At 45.1% G+C, this 23,313-nt stretch overlaps 1 protein-coding gene across 1 annotated transcript in view; it reads left to right on the forward strand.

Moving 5' to 3' along the window:
• Positions 1 to 23,313, forward strand: part of NMD3 (NMD3 ribosome export adaptor) — a 121,882-nt gene that overhangs the window by 56,223 nt on the left and 42,346 nt on the right. The window contains exons 8-10 of the mRNA XM_082248887.1: positions 7,014 to 7,092; positions 20,440 to 20,536; positions 22,620 to 22,737. Coding sequence (XP_082105013.1) covers positions 7,014 to 7,092; positions 20,440 to 20,536; positions 22,620 to 22,737 — 294 coding nt within the window. The remainder of the gene's footprint in view (positions 1 to 7,013; positions 7,093 to 20,439; positions 20,537 to 22,619; positions 22,738 to 23,313) is intronic.

The following is a 23,313-nucleotide window of genomic DNA, read 5'->3' on the forward strand; positions in this document are numbered from 1 at the left end:
TATACATGGATGACATGTGTGAATTACTACACTGTGGAGCGGCGTTTTCGGCGCCAAACGGCGCCATTTTGCCTACACTCGCTCCGGCCGCATGTTTTACATGCATGGCGGCCATTTTCTTGTAGCCTCCATAGGCTTTCATAGAGCGCCCTGGCAGCATCACTTCCTCTTTCCAGGAACACCGATCGAGGCAGCAGCAGCGGCGAGGGTCTCCTCAGGTTTTATCCTTCTGTTCTTGCTATCCATTGCCTGTGTTCAGTTTGCATATTCCCTGTGGGGGTCTCATTGTGCTTGAGTGTGGTGCGGTGGGCTGCGCTTGCCGCGCTTGCTTAAAGGGGCAGTTAAACCTTTATTGTCTGGTATTACAGGGGCAATGGATTCTTAGGAGGGCAAATTTCCTACCGCCTTGGTGGAAAGCCAGGGGACCGCTGTTTCCCCCCCAGGGGGGGATTTAGCCACTATTGTGGCTGGCCTTGCTGCTCAGGTGCAGATGCTGGTGGCTGCTCAATCTACTAAAAGACCCAGAATTGCTCTTTCCTCTGATTCTGAGGGTGAAGGGGATGGGGTTGTTATGGCGGGGGCCTCCTTATCGGGGTCCCGCTCCTCCCTAGATCTAGTGGGGTCCGAAGTGGAGGCTGAAGTTGAGGGGGTTGATAATTCTCCCCCTGGCTCGCCTGAAGACCTTGCAATCATGGATGAATTGATTGCTTCCATAAAGCAAACATTGCGTTTGCAGGATGAAGTGTGTCCCCCCGCTGCCTGGGCGGCTTATGGGACGCAGAGAAAACGCAGGACACCGCAGGTTTTTCCCTGCAATGATGATTTTCAGCGCGCTGTTAAGGAACAATGGCGCAATCTGCGCAAACCTTTTGCTGTACCAAGTAGGTTCAAGCTGCGTTATCCTTTCTCGCCTTCCACTGATGAAAGGTGGTGTGTACCTCCCCCAGTGGATCACGCAATTGCGGTTTTGAACAAGGCCACTGCGATTCCTGCAGAGGATTCCCCTGTGTTCCGTGATGCCACGGATAGGAGATTGGAGTCTCTTGCCCGTCATACTTATTCTGTTACGGGTTCTATGCTTAAAGCTCTGTTTGCCTCTCTCATGGCGGCCCAGGCGATCGCAAGTTGGACGCAGATGCTTAGGCGCATCCTAGTGGCCGACTCGGCCTCGTCGGCGACCCTGGATATGGTGGATCAAATCCACCAGGGTGTCATGTATCTGTGTAATGCGGACCTGGACCTGGTTCCATTGGCTGCACGTGTGCACAGCGTGGCGGTGTTGTCTCGCCGCCTGGTTTGGTTAAAATGTTGGTCGGTGGACCAATCTTCGCGTAAGACCTTAGCCAATCTACCTTATGATGGGTCTCGCCTTTTTGGGGAGTCCTTGGATGTGTTGATTAAGGGGATCACCGGGGGTAAGAGCACTCTCTTGCCCCATTTCCCCAAGGCTAAGGGGGCTTCTGGGAAGAAGCATGCTAATTTTCGGCCCCCTCAGGGGTCCTTTCGTGCCTTTCGGCCGCACTACAAGGGCAAACCGTTCAAAGGTCAAGGCTCTCAGAAGAAGCCCTGGTCTGGGAAACAGAAGTCCGGCCAATCCGGATCTGCAGCCCATAACAGTTCGGCCTGAAGGGGCGCCCTCACCCAGTTTTGGGGTGGGGGGACGCTTGCTCGGTTTTCTTCAACCCTGGTTGGCCCGTGTGCGGGACAGGTGGGTTCAGGAGATCGTTCGGTCTGGTTACAAGATCGAGTTTCTCTCTCGGCCGGAGAGCAGATTTTTTCCCTCAAATCTTCAACTGTCTCCAGAGCGTTTGCGGGACCTGCACCTGGCGGTGCGGGACCTGAGGGCTCAGGGAGTGGTGGTTCCGGTGCCTCATCGGGACAGATTTCGGGGGTTTTATTCCAATCTGTTCACCGTGCCCAGAAAGGAGGGCAAGGTTCGTCCAATTCTGGACTTGAAGGCTCTGAACCGCTCTGTGCGGGTTCGCAAGTTCCGCATGGAATCCCTGCGGTCGGTGGTGGCTGCCCTGGTTCCGGGGGAATTCATGGCCTCCATCGATTTGAAGGATGCGTATCTTCACATCCCCATTTTCGAGGGTCACCAGAGGTTCCTTCGATTTGCCATTGCGGAGGATCACTACCAGTTCGTGGCGTTGCCTTTTGGTCTCGCCTCGGCTCCGCGGGTCTTCACCAAGGTGCTTGCACCGGTTCTGGCATTACTGAGGGCCCAGGGCATTTCTGTCCTGGGGTATCTGGACGACATTCTGGTTCGGTCTGCGACCAGCCAGGGTCTGGAGAAGGACCTGTCTGTCACGATGCAAACTCTGCAGGAGTTTGGTTGGACGATAAATTTTCCAAAGTCGACACTGAGTCCGTCGGTTCGTCTTCCCTACCTGGGAATGATTCTGGACTCGGTGCAGGCGAAGGTCTTCCTGCCGGAAGACAAACTCAGAACTCTTCAGGAGGAGGTCAGGTCCCTCAGGGACGTTTCACACTCGTCTCTGCGGACGTGCATGAGATGTCTGGGATTGATGGTCTCGGCTTTCGAGGCGATTCCCTTCGCCCAGTTTCACACGCGGGGTCTCCAAGCGGAGATCCTGTCCAGGTGGGACGGGCGACCTCAATCTCTGGATCTTCAAATCTCGTTGAGTCATCGCACCAGAAGAAACCTTCTGTGGTGGCTCCAGTCCCCGATGGTGTCCGGGGGCAAGTCGTTTCGTCCTGTCTCGTGGACGGTGATCACCACGGATGCCAGCCTGTCGGGCTGGGGTGGTGTTCTGGGCGTTCTGTCCGCCCAGGGAACTTGGTCAGAGGGGGAGTCTTCCCTTCCGATCAACATTCTGGAATTGCGTGCGATAAAGCTCTGTCTTCATCGCTGGACGGACCGGCTGCAGGGCTGCCCGGTTCGGGTGCAGACGGACAATGCCACGGCGGTGGCCTACATCAACCACCAAGGGGGCACCAGGAGTGCCCGAGCGGCTCGAGAAGTGGCCGACATTCTGTCTTGGGCCGAGACTCATGTCCCGGCGATAACGGCGGTTCACATTCCGGGAGTGGAGAATTGGCAGGCGGACTATCTGAGTCGCCAGACCCAGGATCAGGGGGAATGGTCTATCCACCCGGCTGTCTTCCGGATGTTGTGCGCGAAGTGGGGTCTTCCAGATGTGGACCTGTTCGCGTCTCGTCTCAACAACAAGGTGAAAAGGTTCGTGGCAAGGACGCGCGACCCTCGGGCAGACGCGTCGGACGCGTTAGTGCCCCCGTGGCATCAGTACAGGCTGATGTACGCGTTTCCACCGATTCAGTTGCTGTCCAGGTTCCTTCGCAGGTTACACTCGGAACGCAGCACGGTGATTCTTGTGGCACCAGACTGGCCTCGCCGGTCCTGGTACGCAGACCTCGTGAATCTGGCGGTCGACGCTCCGTGGCGTCTGCCTCTTCGAGACGATCTACTGTCTCAAGGACCGATATACCATCCTGCTTTACAGTCGCTGGCTTTGACGGCCTGGCTGTTGAGACCGAGGTCCTGAAGGAGAGGGGTCTCTCTCCAGAGGTCGTTCATACTTTGATCAACGCGAGGAAGTCTTCCTCGGGGAAGGTTTATTACCGTACTTGGAAGGCCTATTTTGCCTGGTGTGAGTCCAGGGGGTTTTCACCCCGCACGTACTCTGTTTCCCGTGTGCTGTCTTTTCTTCAAACGGGTGTTGATCAGCGTTTGGCGCTGGCTACGATAAAGGGTCAGGTGTCTGCACTGGCCGTTCTGTTTCAACGTCCCGTGGCTTCCAACTCCTTGGTTGGCACTTTTGTTCAGGGTATGCGGCATCTGGTTCCTCCTAGGAGGGATCCTTTTCCCCCTTGGGACTTGAATCTCGTTCTGTCTGTGTTGCAACGTGCTCCTTTTGAACAGATCAGGGAGATCTCGTTGTCTATGTTGTCCAAAAAGGTCGCCTTTTTGGTGGCGATCACTTCGGCTCGCAGAGTGTCGGAGATGGCAGCTTTGTCCTGCAAGTCTCCGTACCTGGTTGTTCATTTGGATAAGGTGGTCTTACGACCTAATCCTTCTTTTCTTCCGAAACGAGTTTCGGAATTCCATCTTAATGAGGATATTGTCTTACCTTCGCTGTGCGCGAAGCCTAAACATCCAAAGGAGGTGAGATTGCATTCTCTGGATGTTGTTCGGGCGATAAGGGTTTACCTTAAATCGACTGAGTCTTTTCGAAAGACGGACTCCTTGTTTGTTCTTCCAGAGGGTCCTCGGAAGGGCATGGCGGCTTCGGCCTCTACCATCGCCAAATGGATCAGGCAGACCATTGAACAGGCCTATGCTTTGCAGGGGAAGGTTCCCCCTGTGCCTGTGAAGGCGCACTCTACTAGATCTTTGAGTACGTCTTGGGCCTGTCGTCATGGGGCTTCTGTAGCCCAGGTGTGTAAGGCGGCGACCTGGTCGACCGTACACACGTTCACAAGATTCTACAAAGTAGATGTCCAGGCATCGGCGGATGCTTCCTTTGGCTGCAAGGTTCTTAGTGCGGCAGTACCCTAGGGTCCCTTGTTAGGGACCTCTGGCTGTTGGGATAAGTTTTTATATCCCCTGGTTTTTTGTCTTTTCCTGGGTTGTTGCTCCTGTTGAGCACTTGTTTTTTTTTTTTTTTTTCTCTGTTGCCCAGCTGGTTTCCTTCCTTTGGTAAGGTTCTTTTCTTTGATGCGGAGACTGCGTTGCCTTTTCGGCGCGGATGCGTTTCCCACCCCTCATGTTTGCACTGCTTTGGGACGTCCCCATATGTGACGAATATGAAGAGGCGGCGACTGTCGGAGGACGTAAGAGAAAACGGAATTTTTGTAAAATCTTACCTGTAAAATTCCTTTCTCTGAGTCCTCCGACAGTCGCCGCCCCCGCCCCTCTTTTGGGGTTTGGTTGTATACTCTACTGCTATTCCACTAAAACTGAGATATGGTTGCAGGAAGTAGGAGGGTATTGACTGAGGGGACCACCCCTTGAGGGTGGGATATGTTAAAAGCTTTAATGTTAACATATTCTGTTGCCTAGCTACTCCTTCGGAGCAAAGTCTAATACCCCATATGTGACGAATATGAAGAGGCGGCGACTGTCGGAGGACTCAGAGAAAGGAATTTTACAGGTAAGATTTTACAAAAATTCCGTTTTACAGGTAAGATTTTACAAAAATTCAAGTTTTTTCCATTCTTCAAGAACGACCTCTATTAGCAGTCTGGATGCTGGATGGAGAGTGATGCTCAACTTGTCTCTTCAGAATTCCCAATAGGTGTTTGATTTGGGTTCAAATCAGGAGACCTACTCGGCTACTGAATCACTGTCACCCTGTTCTTCAGAAATGCAACAGTGGCCTTAGATGTGTGTTTTGGATCATTGTCATGTTGGAAAAGTGCACGACGTCCAGGGGCATGGAGTGATGGTAGCATCTTCTCTTTTAATATACAACTGTACATCTGTGAATTCATGTTACCATCAATGAAATGCAGCTCGACAGAAGGACACTGCCACCACCATGTTTCTTTATAGGCACCATGCATTTTCCTTTGTACAGAGTCCCAGTAGTCTTTTTTTTTTTTTTTTTTTTCCGCATGGACCCTCGCAAATTCTAGGCAGGGGCTTTTTTGTGCATGGGCTTTAGGAGAGGCTTCCTCCGTGGACGACAGTCATGCATGCCATTCCTCTGCAATGTAAACCATATTATCACAGGAAACAATCACCCCAGTTTAACTTTCTACTACTTTAGCTAACTGCAGTGAACTTGCATGGCATTTTTTTTCTTCAACCCTTCTCATCAGAAGACCCTCTTGTTGAGGTATTAATATCCGTCGACGTCCTGGACATCTCTGTGAGATGGTTACCGTTCCATCTTTGTTCATTTTTTGTATCACTTTTGCTACACTATTCTGACTGATAAGTAAAGCTTTGCTAATCTTCTGGTAGCCTTCACTTTCTTGTGTAAAGAAATTATTTTCTTTCTCAGACCTTGTGACATTTCACTTCCATGTGATGCCATTGTTGACGGCACGAAATGGTAAGGGGCTTTCTTTAAAGCGGAGTTCCACCCTAAGAAAAAAATTTGCAGCATCAGTTGGCAAAAAAAAAAAAAACTGAAAAAGAATTGGATAGTTAAAATATTTTTTTTCTTTTTTACTTACCTTGTTTTTAATGAAAATAAACTTACCTTCCTTCCTCTTCCTCCTTGTGCGGACACGGCTGCCGACGTCACTTCCTCCTTTGCATTGCGTCCTGGGAGATGAGCGTCATCAATCCCAGGATGCAATGGGAGCGGCCCTGGCCGCTACTCTGATTTCCGATCGCAATCTACTGCGCATGCATTCTGGGTAGCTGAAACCAGGAAGAAGGACACAGCGAGGGACACAGCGGCTTCAGACGCCCACACACCGGAGATGGCCGTGCTCTTCAATCAATTTTAAAGGTAAGTATTTATCTTTATTTTATAACTGTAATGACCTGTAATGTGGGGTTAGTGTTAGGGTAATAGGGGATAGCTTAGGATTAGGGGGGTATTTTTAGTAAACAAATGTGTATGTGGCCGGAACTCCGCTTTAAGTAATGCCCTTTTATAATCGCGTGTCTGCTGGACACCTGTTTCAATACCAGGCACTTTTACCCCCTTCCTGCCCAGGCCAATTTTCAACTTTCAGCGCTCTCACACTTTGAATGACATTTGCGTGGTCATGCAACACTGTACCAAAATGACATTTTTTTTACACAATAGGGCTTTCTTTTGGTGGTATTCAATCACTGCTGTGTTTTTGTTTTTTTTTTTGTTTTTTTTGTTTGCAAAATGTTGATTCGGAAAGTAAAGGTTTTCTGACAAATCTGCTGGGGTGTACTTATGTTTATTCCTTATTGTCGCGTATTATTCTGGCTTACTTAGTGTTAAAAAAAATCCATTTTTTTTTTTTTTTTTTTTTTTTTTATAGGTTGTTTTCGTTAGCTAGTACAGCAAGTGTTGCTAACCTGTTATGTTCTTTTATAGAGGGTCTGGACTTCTATTATGCATCTAAGCAACATGCACAGAAGATGGTGGAATTTCTTCAGTGTACAGTTCCCTGCAGGTAAATTGAATTGTGTTTCTATTTTGCAACAGATTCACAAAGAATGTTTGCTTAAAAAAAACTGTACATAGTGTGGCATGATGCCAGCCATACAGAAAAATTACATTTTGGGTTTAATACAGCTTTCATTTGTAATAATATTAAGATAGGGAGCAGTAAGGCTTAGTTTCTGAATGCTCAAACTCTATGTAAAACTAAAAATCTATATATTGCAGTTTACAAATCTTTAGATGTGATGGTTGCATTTGTTTTGTTTTTCTTTTTTTTTAAGCGCTCTCCCTCTATTTTCCCCTGGTGATCTGACCAGTAACACACCTACTGTATTAGAGTCCCCTCCCTCTGGATAAGGGAGCACAGAGGGCACCTTTTGACAGCAGCATTGTCGTTCTCGGGGAGGGGGGAGTGTTAGATGTAACAGCAGATTTAGATGCAAATTAAAACCGAACTCCAGCGAATACTTTGAGAGCCCATTCACACAGGGGCGACACGACTTGCCGGGTCGACCTGTGAAGTCGCGGTGCACAGAGTGCATCGCGACCTCGGCGCGACATGCACGGACTTCATATCATTGAAGTCAATGCAAGTGGCCTCCAGGTCGCCCCAAAGTAGTACAGGACCCTTTTTCTAAGTCGGAGCGACTTGTGTCGCTCCTATTAGAACGGGTCCTGTGCTAATCTATGGCAGGTGACCCACCGCGACTTGTCAGGCGACCAAGTCGCCTGACAAGTCGCGCTAGTGTGAATGGGGACTAAAAGTAGTTAAAGCAAACCGATTTTGTTTTTCTTTTTTTGGGATAAAGATTTTGCATGAATAAATAAAGCTGAGCATTGTAAGCACCTTTGCTGGGGTTAATGGTTTTTATCATCTTTGTACCTGATGCATTCTGCTGGAGAGTTTGTTCTTTGGAATAGCAGACTTACTGGCTGAATCACCAGATGAAAACTGAAGAAAACATAAAGACAACTAATGCAGCTATCACATCTAAGCATTTGTAAAGCTACTATATAAGAAATGTTTGCCTTTGGGTTTAATGTCAAATTGTCAAAATGTAATGGCAGCAAAGCTGGATTTATCATTTTACTAATGTGCCAGCCTTAGCATTTTGCCAGCATGCCTCAAGAAGTGCATGACCGTGTGACTATTCTGAACTGAAGGTAAACTCTCGTATTCTCCAAAAATCCCCTAGCAGGGCATCCCATATTGAAGGAAGAAGGCAAAGTGATGATCACTAGTTTACACAGTGTGTTAAGGAGCTGCCTCTTTACATAGTGTGCATACCATAATTAACTGCTTTCCACCCACGTCATCGTAAAATGACAGACTGGCGGGAGACCTATTGTTCTGAGGGGACATGCTCCTGCGTGACCTGTCACCCGCTGTGTCCACTGGACACAGCAGATGACTGATCAGTGTACTGGCCCACTGCCGATACCATGTGATCGCTGTGACCATGTAACCTTTTTAAACAATGAATGGCTTCCTTTAATTAAAGTTCATTGTATACAATTGTGTTGCTAGCTGTAATTGGTCAAAGTGATCACATGGTACAGACAGGGCCAATCGCAGCCTTTTTTGTACCATTTGATTGGCCACTGCTATTTACAGCTAATCACAATACACCATATCTACACAGACATTCAGTAAAAATATTTGTTTATAGCAGTGAAATTCACTGCTATAAATAATCATAATATGTATAAAAAAAAAAAAGCCTGATCAACCCCAGAGTGGTACAGTGTTACTATGGTAACATTTTTTTTTTTTACAAACTGTGACCAGCAAGTGTCCCTGGTCACCGCCACACAAGTTATATGATGATGCTGTACAGCACTGGTGACAGTATGGAAAAAAAATGTGAAAATTTTTTCTTCAAATTCCAAAAAATTATAACTTCAAAAAACGCGCCATACCTCTTACTACATATCTCAGACTGTGTACTTTCCAAAAAGATAATTTTGGGGTTATTTGTTCTGTCCTGGCATTTTAGGGCCTCAAGAAATAGGCTGTCACTACATCAGGATTGATCGATTTTTCAGATGTATAACGCTGTGGACTCTATAACTTTCTTACATAGTAAATAATATACATTGATTTGGTTTATTTTCACCAAAGAAATGTAGAAGAATACAATTTGGCCTAAATTTATGAACAATTATTTATTAGCAACATTTTTTTTTTTTTTTTTGTTTTTTCTATTTTTTTTTCTTCTTTTTATTTACAAAAAATAAACCCAGTGGTGATTAAATGCCACCAAAAGAAAGCTCTATTTGTGTGAACAAAAATGTATTATGGGTACAGTGTTGCATGACAATGCAATTTTCATTAAAAGTTTGACCGAGCTGAAAATTGGCCTGGGCAGGTAGGGTGTAAAAGTGCCCTGTATTGAAGTGGTTAAAGAGCTTGACCCAGTATATTGCCTAGCGACTTTAATGCACAATCTTTCCTATGCTAGAAGTATGTTTGATTTATTGTTTACGTTAACGGATGTCCATAAAGTGTGAGAGAAGACTTCATTTGACATCCTTGCCATGGAAACTGTTTAATATATAGTTTTTCCTTGCACTGTTTGTGATCTTTCCTGCCTTGTTGGAAAATGTGTGTGTTCCAGGTGCTTAAATACTGTTCTAGTGCTAAATAGAAAGCACGTGAATGTCAAACTTCCAAACTCTGGGGCATCTGTTTCATCTGTTTGCCGCCAATATTCTATTTTTTCTAGATCAAAGTCAAGTATTTTGCATGTCTGGTATGTATTAAAGTAGCATCTCAGCTTTATAAAAGTTGTTTTTCCTCACATCAGTTTCCATGTGATATAAGCCCAAAATACACATAAGTAGCCACATGTTGCAGCTGTGTATTGGCCCTGTGTATACCTAATGTTGGGAATTTTCATTGGAAAGCTCTTTTTAAAACGTATATTAAAGATTTAGTGGTGTAAAATTACATCTCTGATCAGTAAATCAGTACATCAGGCAGCTTTTTGCTGCCTGCTTATAAAGGCTGATACAGATCTGTGAAAATGAAATATTTCATATGGAATTCAAGGCAGCCCATTTCACCTCCCTGGTGAGGGAAAACATTTGTTACAGTTTCATGTTGCTCATAGCAGTTAAATTCTACAGTGATGCTATAGTCTAAATGTAAGGCCGAATTGAGACAGGCCAAAGTGTGTGTGTGTGTGTGTGTGTGTGTGTGTGTGTGTGTGTGTGTGTGTGTGTGTGTGTGTGTGTGTGTGTGTGTGTGTGTGTGTGTTAATCGTGCATCGTATACCCGTTTATGTTGTGATCGTTAAGGTGCTCATCTAATCATTTTTTTTTTTTTAAACTATCAATGCTCCCTGCTGATAACCACTGCTTGTGGAAGAGAATCCCACATCCTTACCGCTCCGACAGTAAAGAACCCTTTGCACAGTTTAAGGGTAAACTGGTTCTCTTCTAATTTTAGTAAATGGCCGCGTGTCTTTTTAAATTCCCTTTTTGATAAAGTTTGTTCCCCATGCTAGGGTTGCCAGTACAGTCTTTGTACAGTGATTATATCCCCTCCCAAGCGTCTCCTCTCCAGAAAGAATATGTTTAATGCTAGCTTGTAGTCTTTTCTCATAGCTGAAGTCCTCCAGTCCATTATTCGCTTTGCTGCCCTTATCTGGACCCTCTCCAGTTCCAGCACATCCTTCCTGAGGATCGGTGCCCAGAACTGGACGGCATACTCCAGATGCAGCCGGAGTCTTGTAGAGTGGGGGAATTATCATTTTATCTCTGGAGTGAAACCCTTTTTTTAATACATGCCAGTATTCTGTTTGCTTGCAGCAGCTTGGCATTGTATACCATTGCTAAGCTTGTCATGCACTAGGACCCCCAGGTTCTTTTCCATTTTAGATTCCTCCAGAGGTTCTTCCCCCCCCCCCCCTACTTGGGTAACTTGCGTTCGTATTTTTGGCACCCAAATGCATTACCTTACATTTTACAACATTAAACCTCTTTTGCCATGTAGATGCCCACCCCATTATTTTGTTCAGGCCTTCTTGTAAGGTTTCCACATCATGCTTAGAAGTTATAGCCCTGCCTAGCTAGGTATCGTCCGCAAATACTGAAATTGAGCTGTTTATCCTACCCTCCTAGATCGTTTATGAATAAATTAAACCGGATTGGTCACAGGACAGATCCTTGGGGGGACCCCACTTTCCACTCCAGACCATTCTAAGCACTCGCCCTTTATCACCACTCTTTGGACTCTCCCCTAAAGCCAGTTTTCAATCCAGGTACTCACCCTATGGTCCATACCTACGTACCTTAGTTTGTACAGTAAACATTTGTGGGGAACGGTGTCAAATGCCTTTGCAAAATCCAGATACAGCACATCCACAGGCCTTACATTATCTAGATGGCAGCTCATTTCTTCATAGAAGGTTAAAAGATTGGTCTGGCAAGAACGATTCTTCATGAATCCATGCTGATTACTACTAATGATACTGTTTTTTTTATTGCTAAAATCTTGTATATAGTCCTTATCCCCTCCAATAGCTTGAAGACTATTGATGTTAGGCTAACCAGCCTGTAGTTCCCATGGATAGATCCAGTGCTTTAATTGGCCCAAAAGAGGTGCCTGTACTCTATTATAGTCTATAAATTTTGTCGCCCCCCCACCCCACATCAGGGTCCCCACAGAGCACCCCCCCCTGGCCTAGGCTGGGACTCTGGAGCAGGGGGACCCACTGGTGGTGACTGGTCTGGCTCTGGAGTGGGAAATATTCTTGGGGGGGCAATTGAGTGTGCAGATGTCCAAAATGAGTGTACTGGTATGCTTAGGCGCACGGAGAGGTGGCGGTATGCTCGAGCCATATTTGGAAGTTGGTAGTACTGAGTCAGGGATTCGGGCAGCTGAGAACGAGGATGCAATTGGTCTGCATGCCGTCTGCAAATGGAACCATCTTCCAGGCAGACCCGATACATTTTGGGTCCCAAAGTCTCTGCGATGATGGCAGGAAGCCAACGAGTGTTGGAAGCGCCATAAGATCGGGCCCATACCTTTTGCTGGACTGTAAACCGGGGAATCTCGTCGTGTTCGACCCTCTTGTCTTGGGACTGCCATACATGTTCCTGGACCGTTTGAGGGCGGAGCATGTCCAAAACAGTCCATGGCTGCTGACCCAAAAGAAGTTCAGCTAGAGTTTTCCCAGCGGTTGCATGTGGTGTGGTTCTGTAAGCAGAAAGGAAGGAGTCCATCTGCTGGGGCGACAGGGACTTTTGTTTACTTGTAGCCATAGTAGCTTTGAAATAGCATTTGAAGGTCTGTACAAACCTTTCTGCTTGACCATTTGTAGCCGGGTGGTAAGGTGTGGTCAACTTGTGTTTGATGTTGTGGGCAGTCAGGAAACCCTGAAACTCCTGGCTTGTGAATTGTGCACCGTTGTCTGTGACAACTTCTCTGGGGTATCCAAACGTAGCAGCGAGATGTAACAGTATGGAAATCGTCGCCTTAGTCGTCGGCTGGGTAACAGGAATGACCTCAGGCCACTTTGAATCGGCATCAATAATGATCAAAAAGGTGTGTCCTCTGATCGGGCCTGCAAAGTCCAAGTGTAGGCGAAACCAGGGAACCGTGGGCCAAGTCCAGGGCTGGACGCACCCTCGAGGAGGGTCTCTTGCAGTTTGTGCACATCCAGCACATGCATTCACATATGTCGTGATATCTGAGTCGAGGTTCGGCCACCACACATAGCCTCGGGTCTTTTGTTTCATACGTATGCCCCCGGGATGACCAGTATGTAGCAAGTCCAGAATGTGTCTCCGGAGGGTCTGTGGAACGATCACTCGGTCTCCCCATAAAACACAGTTGCCAGCCACAGTTAATTCCAGACGCCTACGGAAGTAAGGTTCATAATCCTGTGTGACAGTTGCAGGCCAACCGTACCGTACCCAGGAGAGTATTGTCTTAAGGAAGGTATCCTTGGCTGTATGGGCTGCTACTTACCCGGAAGACAGAAAGGACAGGCTGGTGTAGCGACAACTCTTGACAGGTGGAGAAGAGTCTGTTAATGTCCTTGTCAGACAGAACATGGCGTCCGCATTAGCATTGGCATCATGGCTGCAATACTGGATTTTGTAGCTATATGCTCCCAAGAATAGGGCATAGCGTTGAAGACGGGCTGCAGTCGTCTGGGAGATGCCTTTTGTCAGGGATAAATATCTGAAGGAGTGGTTTATGATCAGTCAGTATGGTGAATTCCCTACCATACAGGTAAAGATGAAACTTCTTAATTGCCCATATGAGCGCCAGAGCCTCTTTGTCAATGTGAGAGTAATTGCTTTCTGCTTTTGTCAAGGACCTGGAGGCGAATGCCACAGGTTTCTCTGACCCATCTGGTAAAACGTGAGATAGTACAGCCCCTAGACCATAGGGTGAGGCATCACAAGCCAAGGTGAGAGGCCTTTGGAGGTCATAGTGCACGAGCATGCGTGACGCCAACAGCTTTCGCTTAGAAACTTCAAAAGCACATTGGCATGCAGCCGACCAGTTCCATCTGGAGTGTTTCTCCAAAAGCTTTTTTAATGGAAACAGTGTGTGCTAGATCCGGCAGGAATTTGTGGTAATAGTTCAGGAAGCCCAGGTATGATCGCAGCTGTTGGACTTTGTTTGGGGCTGGAGCTTTTACTAAAGCATCAACCTTGGCTTCCGTGGTGTATATACCCTCTGCATCCACAAGGTGGCCACAAAACTCCAATTTAGGTACCATGAATTGGCATTTTGCTAAGTTCACTTTTAGACCCTGCTCTTGGAGTCTGGCCAACACAAGCTCCACGTTACGCTTGTGTTCCTGGTCCGTCAAGCCCGTGATGAGCATGTCATCTAACAGGCACTGTGTGAAAGGAATGTCCGCCAAAATCTCATCCATTTTGCGTTGCCAAATGGCTGGGGCGGAGGCTACCCCAAACACCATCCGATTGTATTCATACAGTCCCTTGTGAGTGTTGATGGTTAGAAACTTGCGGGACGAAGGGTGGACCTCAAACTGTAAATAAGCTTGCCTGAGATCAAGCTTGGTGAACTTTTGACCTCCTGCAAGAGAGGCAAAAATGTCATCTACTCTGGGTAGGGGATACTGGTCTATCTCCAGTTGAGAATTTAGTGCCATGCGGAAATCGCCACAAATGCGTAAGTCCCCATTCGCTTTCTTTACTGGTACAACTGGTGATGCCCACTCGCTGTGCTCTACCTTTGAGATGACACCTTGTTCCTCCAGCCGGCTTAGTTCAGCTTCCACACCTGCTCGGAGTGCGAAAGGTACCGTCCGAGCTTTGAAGAACCTAGGCTGGGCATTGGGTTTCAGCCTGAGTCTCACACAGTCATGCTTTATTTTTCCCAAATGGTTATCAAAGACTTGTGGGAATCGCTGTTTCAGGGATTCCACCCATCCCTCGTTATCTCTTGATGGGATGGTCATGGTGTTGCAGGGGTTTATGGCGATGTCTGGCATGCCAAAGTGAGCAATCCAGTCTCTCCCAAAGAGAAGGGGTCCCCCATGTTCTAGGATATGCAATGGCATTCTCTGTCTGACCCTTGTAGGATACCTGTACTTTCACGTACCCCAGTGGGTGGAGTATCTGCTTTGAGTATGTCTGCAGTTTGATTGGTGTTGGACGGACAGTTGTTCGGATCAGAGGTTTTCTCCATTGTTTCTGGGTGATAACTGAAACTGCTGCTCCTGTGTCTACATCCATCTTGAGTTTCTTTCCTTCCACGGCTACCTCTACAGTCATTGCTAAGGGTGCTGAATGCATATGATGTATGTCTAATCTGTGGAGCACTTCCTCGTCCTCTGATTCCGATGACGATGTATATCTTGCCACCATATATGCCTTTGTCCTGGTGTTCAGAGGTTGTTTATTTCGCACCTTTTTACTACGGCAGACTTGTTTCAGATGGCCTGCCTTACCACAATTATGACAGAGCTGATCCTTAAACCGGCAGACTTTGTGATCATGGTCTGTATTCCCACAACGGTAGCAAGCTGACTCCCGGGTCGGTGAGGGTCTATTTTTCCAGTTTGCTGCTGTTGGCTTGACTGCTGTTCTGAAAACTTCCTCTTTAACTTCTTCCCTTCTGCTCTGGGGGTTCAATGCCTCTGTATCTTTCACAGCCATTTCCATCACTGAAGCTATCTCAATTGCCTTTGTAAGGGTAAGATCTTTCTCTGTTAACAGTCTCTTTAGGCTAGACTCACTATTTAGTCCCATGACAAACTTATCCCTCAGTGCAGTTGGTAAGTACTCCCCAAAAGAACAGGTTGAGGCTAGTCTGCGAAGGGCGAGCACATAAGCCTTAATATCTTCACCCGGCTGCTGCTGCCGCTGATAGAACCGGAATCTCTCTGCAATCTCTAGTGGTTTAGGCTGGAAGTGATTCTCTAACAGTGTCAGGAGCTCTGCCAACGTCTTAGTTGCTGGTTTTTCAGGGAAAAGGAGATCCCTAAGCATGTCATATGTCCTAGCACCAACCAGTGTCAGAAATACTGCTTCTTGCCTGTCGACTGGGATGGCATTTGCAGCAAAATATTGTTCCAGTCTCTCAATCCAGGAGCTCCACGATGTCTGTTCTCCATCAAATTCACTTAATGTCCCGATCAATGACATTTTCCTGCTGGGCTCTGTGGGTGTTTGTATTCAGTTGACAATCCAGATTTTTTTTTTTTTCTTTTCCTTTCTCACATGGATAGTAACCTTGTAAATCCCATCCTCGTCGCCACTGTTATATTCTCTGTGTTGTGAGAGACACAGGACTCTGGTCTGGAACAACGGATGTTTATTTAGTACTCTCTGTACAGCATTACAGGACAGCTCTGTATATCAGTACATCTCTACATGTGTCTAAGATGGCCACTCTGCCCCTTGACCCTTGTCATCACTCCTGGGTGGAGCCAGCCTTAAAGTGACAGTACATGTGAAACCCTTCAGGTATAACAATTCCCATCAGTAGACTGTCCATAAAAAATAGGAACAATGGTCTGGCTATCACCTGGCTGAGTTCCTTAAGGACCCTCGGGCGTATGCCATCTGGTCCTGTTGACTTATTTTATTAAGTTTTTCAAGTCTTTTTCGGAGTCTGTCTTCTGTTAACCATGAGGGTGCTTCCTGTGACGTGTTATTAACATTACAGTCTAGGTTGCTGTATCCCCCCCTTTTCTGTTTTGAAGACTGAGGAGAATAGTTTATTCAGAACCTTTGCCTTCTCTCTGTCCTTTATAGCCGAAATTCCTTTCATTGTCCTTTATGGGGCCAGTATGTTCTGCCTCCTTTCTTAATATTTCTGTACTTAAAGAAGTTGCAAAGTCCAAAAGTTTTTTTTTCATCTTAATGCATGCTATGCATTAAGATAAAAAACCTTGGTGTAGCAGCCACCCCAGCACCCCCTAATACTTGAGCCCCCTCCTTTTTCCAGCGATGTCTACAAGTCCCTTGGCCATCTGGGACTGCCCCTCCCGATTGGCTCCCGCGGCTGTCAATCAAAGTTCGTTAGCTAATCAGGAGAGGGGGGGGGCAGGGCTGAGCGGCAGCTCCGTGTCTGAATGGAGACATAGAGCTGCAGCTAAGCTCGGGTGCCCCCATAGCAAGCTGATTGCTGTGGGGGCACTCAACAGGAGGCAGGGGCCAGGAGCAGCAACGAGGGACCCGAGAAGAGGAGGATTTAGGCTGCCCTGTGCAAAACCAACTGCACAGAGGAGGTAAGTATCATATGAAATAAAAAAAGAAAAAATTATATATATATATATATATATATATATATATATATATATATATATATATATATATATATATATATATATATATATATATATATATAATTATATATAATATAATATAATATAATGTGTATGTATATGTGTAATATTGTTAAACTTTAAAATGTATTGCAGTAAACATCAATCATTACACTCACTTGCTTTCCATATAAAAATCGCTTGTAAACATGCTGCCAGTGCATAGTATGTAGTCCCAGATCGCTCTCACCATCTCCACGTTGGTACAGAGAACATCCAGAGACAATCGCTGATGACTGACAGTCTGAATGCGGATGCCATATGGTCATGCCCAGACGCGTTTCGTAATTTCTGACTTTGTCAAAGGGGGTATGACCACACGGCCGGGCAGTCCGATTAAATAATATCTCGCTCCGCATAATATGCAAACGAGCTGACCAATATCAAGGACCAGACAGCACGTACCGTCAGGCTAAAAATCACAGCACTCTGGCCGCCTACCCTCAGTACCAAAGGACAAGTAACCGACTCACATTAACCCTATACTGGATGTCCATGAATTAACACCAACATAACACCGTGCACCAAGGGAATGGAGTAAAAAGACTAGACAATATAAATTAGCCCTCCGTGAAAGTGCATTAGCTACGCTCCGGTCTGTGGTATGGTGGAATCCATAGAAAATATACATAATATGAATATTAAACTATTAAGCACATAAAATATACAATTGCATATTGATAAAATACAATATATTAAATATTTAGATTATAAAACCATACTTGACAAAATGTATATCACCAGTGTTACCACATAGAAAATGGACCAACTAATCTCATAAGTCCACTCTTATCATATATAATCATAAAATATTACATAAAAATCAATACAATATAATAGCCGAATAAAATAAATTAAATCAAATGCAATGAATTGGTACTGCTTTCAATGGGGTCCGATAACAGAGTAATTGCCCTTGGTAGATTGGGTCCCCACAGCATGCCTAAGTTGCCAGAAGCAGAAAAGCATGGAGTTAGGCAACTGAAAGGTAAGTTTAGGTACATCAAAGGGTAGTAGAAAACCCCATGGCATTAAATGCTGCAGTACTTTTATCCAATATCTGGCCCACAGGTGGGTGTCTGGTATGATGTACAAATGAGGAGGATTTGGGGTTCCCACAGATGGGAGTATGGGGGGGGAGGAGGAGGTGGTAACAGTGGGGTTAGAGTTAGGACCTGGAGGAGTGTTGAGCTCTGCATAGAAACCCAGTAATGCAGCCTCTAAGTTCCCATCTGCATTATCTTGAGGCTTGGTTAACAACCAATGCACTCTTAACAGATCAGCCGCCCAGTAGTTTGTCAAAACATTTGGTAGGGTCAAGCGACCCCATCCAGAGGCAGATGCAGAACAGATTTAGCTAGCCTAGGTGTCTTCCTAGCTCTGACAAAAGAGGAGATAGTCTTGTCCATTTTAGTAAAAAGATTTTAGAATCTGGATAGGAGTTTTTTAAAAAAAAAAAAAAAAAAAAAAAAGAAATATAATTTTGAGGTTCACCCAACCAATCCGACTGAGAGGTAGAGACCTCCGTGCTGAGCATTTCTTGGTAAAATAGGAGAAGAGTGAGATTATCCTCTATAATGTGAGAGAGGTCAATCTCCACATCAAGGTACATAAACTTGGAGACTTGCTTAAGCGAGGCGGAGAGAGGGGCCCTGTTAAGAGGAAACAGGAGGGACTTGTTCCAGTTAATTTTATTGCCTGAGTAAGTACTAAAGGTATCCATTATATCTAAAGCTGAGGGTAAGGAAGAGTTGCCAAGGTATGAAAAAAAATATCATCGGCATACATGGATATCTTCCCCTCCTAGGTCCCCACTGGCAGTCCCTGCACAGATTCTGCCAGGATCCCAACTTGGGACTGAAACCAAACTAGTATAAGACTTCCCACAGATACTTCCATTTTGCAGAATCCAAGGACTTTTCTGCTTCTAGGGTCACCACAGGAGGTGGCAGTAGTGGCTAAATAAGTGTGGCTGTACCAAACGACCAATACTTTAGAAGGTTATTCAATAACCTTATTAAATCAGAGGGTAAAACAAAAGGGATGGGAAAGTGACTACGAGACAGGAACAGGAGGGGTGGTCAAGGAGGAGAGGAGAAGAGGATAAATTAAAAGAGAGGAAAACAAAAGAGAAAGAGGGGGGGGGGGACGGTATAAAAAGGGAAGAACCCGTCACATCTGCGACTGAAAGAGGGAGAATGCTACCGGTTAGCCTGCCGCGCCTAGTAGTTTACTATATTCTAAGGTGAAGGAGAGATGTAGCCAAGTGGCCCAAGTGGTGTAAAATTTGTCAGGGGAATCGTGGGCTTGATGGGTCAGGTCTTCCATCTCCGCTATCCTACCCACTCTGCGGAGCCAGTCCGCAATCGTGGGATGGTGGGGCGACAACCAGCGACAGGGGACGCACCGTCTCACTGCGTTAATGAGATGGAGAGTCAATGATTTCTTGTATGCTTTTTATGGGATGGGCGTATGGTGGTGGAGGAGGTACTGAGCCGGGGAAAAGGCTGGGGAGTAGGTGGTATCACTTTTTTTTTTTTTAACCCATAATAAATGCACATCTTTTTTGCAGGAAAAAGGGTGCATTTATTTTTTATTTTTTTTCACAGGAGCCTAGAGAACATTGCACCTGTGATCAGTCGATCGCAGGTGCAATGTCAGGCTCCTGCAGATACTGTCTACATCTCTGTCCCAGTACCTCTGTATGGGCTATCCGTTTCAGAGCTGCAGGAATTGCCAATGGACTACGAGCATGCCGATCAGCAGATCAATCTGCTGCAGTGGTAGACGAGACATGCAGTTTGTTCATTCACAGATCGCTGGGAATGAATGACGTGGCTGTCTAGGCGGAGCCCTACATAGCTGTGATGATTTTAAGCATTGACTGCTGCGGAAGAAGAGGACAAGACTAAAGTGAAATGCTGAGTGATCACATGACCGCAAAAGGTGTAAACGTAAAAAGCATTTGTCAATTTTTAGAAAACAGCATGGGTAGTGATGCAGTGCCATGCATGCTGTGCTTTGCTGTCTGCTTTTGTTAAAAAAACAGGCTTATCCTCCCCTTTTTTTATTAACTAAGGCAGCAAACACACAGTTTTATTGCAGGAAGGCTTTGTACAGAAAGTCCTTGGCATAAAAAAAAAAAAAAATCTGCTCGTTTAGGCCAATAATTAAAGGTTTGTTCCTGGATAACAGGGTGCCCCCTAATGGATTCCCCAAATCAAACCGCATATATACTTTTTTTTTTCTTTTTTTTTTTTTTTTTTTTTTTTTTTTTTTTTTTAGTGTTGAGTGTTAAGTCAGCACATGGCCTTTTCACTCTGCAGCAGAGTCACAAACACTGGTGTGTTCTATGTGATGGGATTCATTGTATGTGTTTTTTTTTTACATAGTGATCATAATCTCCATCATATTGTTTTTTTACCAATTTCCCAGTGCTTTTGATACCCTGAACATTTCTAATTTTGAAATATCTCTTTGCAATTGCATTATGACCGTTAAATAAAAATAAAATATTTTGCTTTCTTGTGTTCTAGATCCAAAGCATCCCAGCGCCTCATCTCTCATGATATCCATTCAAACACCTACAATTATAAAAGCACCTTTTCTATGGAAATAGTTCCAGTATGCAAGGTTAGTTGTGATGAAATGCATGTGGTTATTGTGTTTAGGTTAGGTAAACCTTGTACCTCGTGTGCTGAATGGAGTTCATCTCTTTGCGTGTGTAATATTTGGCATTGTTCATATAAGCTCTAAGTGAATGCAAAATAACTCGGTTTCCTAATCTTTTTGTTGTGCCACTTTTTGAATGCTTGCTAGGTTGCAGGCTTACCCTCAATGCTTTGAGTCATTGGCCTGGGACAAGTACATAGGCAAGGTCTTCATGACCTGCTAACGTTTTCCAGCTCCTGACCTTGGAAAGTAAAATGATCTTAAATTCTAACTTTTTTATTGACTTGCAATGTGCCTTTGAACTGGCTAACAAATTTTACTATTTTGAGAGGAGTTAATTCCCTGGCACTTCCCCCTCCTTCCATGCACACCTCTTCTGTCAGTGTTTAATTACGGTCTATGCTGGCAGAATTTCAATCTACAGAATTGCTCTTGGTTAGTGATATAAAGTATTAAAACATTGGAGTTGGCAGCACAGCCAGCTAACTAGCATTGCAGAATTAGAAGTTGACAATTGCAGCCCCCATGTTTCTGTGAAGAAAGGTGTGCTTTACCTTTTTCAGGCAAGTCAAGGCCCTGGGTATTAAATATTTCAATAATCTCGCCGGGTGCACAGGAAACGATCTGGGGCTTAACAAAGGTTCATTTATTATTTTTTATGCAGCTAGTCCAAACTAACTGTAGCTGTTCTAGAATATGGCTTCTTTTTGGTGATGTCTGAGATACTCCTCCTCAAGGGAATATCTGCTCCACCTGCTGAAAGATGGTAACCTCTTTATGGAGCTGTATAAACACCTTTTCCACTCTATTTCCCAATCCAATTTTAGTACATGAAATGTATTGTTTCAACTGCAGATAGGTGGGACTGCAGACTGTATCTGTGGCATTCATTGAAATGTTGCACATTGTCTCTCGTTTTAACCGCCAGGGTATGTACTTTTAATTTTCAGCCTTATTTTATACTTCATGTAATATGCAGTGGATGATAGGAAATGAATATGTATTGCAGGATGCATAGCTGACATCTTTACAGAGATGAAATCCCATAAATACTTTGGTTCTTACTGACCCTGCAGGTGTGCAACCCTTTCATAGGCGAGTGGTAAGGAAGTGGCAGGGGGAATGCAGCAAAAATAAGGTATTACATGAATGCAAAAATAAAAATTCTATGTGGTTGCGTCAGAGGGAGGTAGAAGAAACTGAATGAGAAAATGTCAATTTAACCGCTGGCGTCGCAGAACTGAGCCTTCTAAGGTGGGCTTATATTGTATATGTGCACCAGTGTTTGTGCTGGACTCATACTCTCAGCCTAGAGATCAATTTGTCACTGACATCTGCAGGTCTCATACGTATGATCGGAGCCAGGAGAAAAAGAGGTTCTTCAGATCACTGGGATAGCCTGTGATTGGATATTACTGTTATCATTGAGCAAAGCCTGCCCCAGGAGTGGGAGAACTTATTTCTTTTTTTGAAGGGATTATGGCAATAGCAAGAAGCTCTCCTTTTTGATGATAAAAAAAAAAAAATAAAAACCAAGGCCGGAGAAATCCATTATAATTTTTCACCAAATGAAGGCCCAATATATCCAGAAAAAACAAGGTACCTAAATACTCTTAAGTAGTAGTTAGGATTTGTATAGTTTTGCTAACACATACCAGAGTTGCAAACCTGCATTCAGGCATTAGATTTTTTTTACCTCGTCATTAAAGGGTTACTAGTTAAAGGTCCACTTTATTGATCAATTTTTAGAGCTCTTTCACTGCTTGTTGGGGGTAGGTAAATAGTTTAATGCCCATGATCTGAGCACAGGTGTGCTTTAAGGCAATAATTGAATTGCTGTAGTTGTCTCATTATTATCTGGGTGTTCGGTCTACCATTACAACTCCAAAATACCTGCAATAGCAATATTTTGTAAAGTGGAACGGACAAATTGGATTCCTGATATAGTGGTGGAGCGTATTGATTCCAGCGTAAATTGTGTATAAAGTATCTGCTTTGTAAACCTAAACGTATATTTTACTGTTTTTTTAAATTTTATATGCAGGACAATGTGGTGTGTCTCTCGCCAAAGCTAGCTCAAAGCCTTGGAAACATGAATCAGATCTGTGTGTGTGTTCGGGTAACCAGTACCATTCATTTAATTGATCCCAATACTCTGCAGAGTAAGTATCATCTGAGAATGATTCTGTGATGTTTTGATGGGGCTTCTGCTCCTTATGGTGCTGTGACAATGTTTATTTCTATACAGTAAACGAAGAATACGCTATTCTACTAGTGTTTTTTTTTTTTTTTTTTTCATTTTTCTTTTGTATATTACACAAAGATAACTCAAGTAAATACAAAATGCAGTTTTTAAATGATGGTTTAATTTATTAACCAGTTACGGACCGCCCGCCGCAGTTACCCCCTCCTGCGCGAAGCGACGTAGGTATATGTCGTTCGCGCGCCTGGTGCTGGGGGGAAAGCGTGCGCCGTTGCCACCCCCATTCGGCAGCGGGGATGCCGATGCACGAGGCCGGCGGCCGAGGTTACTGCCGGGCACCCCGATGGGCAGCTGTTGTAAACACAGCTGACCGTTCTTCTCTCTGAAATGATCACAGAGCACCTGTGATCCTTCTATATAGGTTCACAGGTCTCGATCATGTCAAAAGCTCAACTCCACACAGTTAGTAATCACTCCCCTAGGCTTACATTTAACCCCTTGATCACCAACTAGGGTAACCCCTTTTCCTTCCAAT

The sequence above is a fragment of the Pelophylax lessonae genome (assembly GCF_965119305.1).
Source record: "Pelophylax lessonae genome assembly, chromosome: 3".
Classification (NCBI taxonomy): domain Eukaryota; kingdom Metazoa; phylum Chordata; class Amphibia; order Anura; family Ranidae; genus Pelophylax; species Pelophylax lessonae.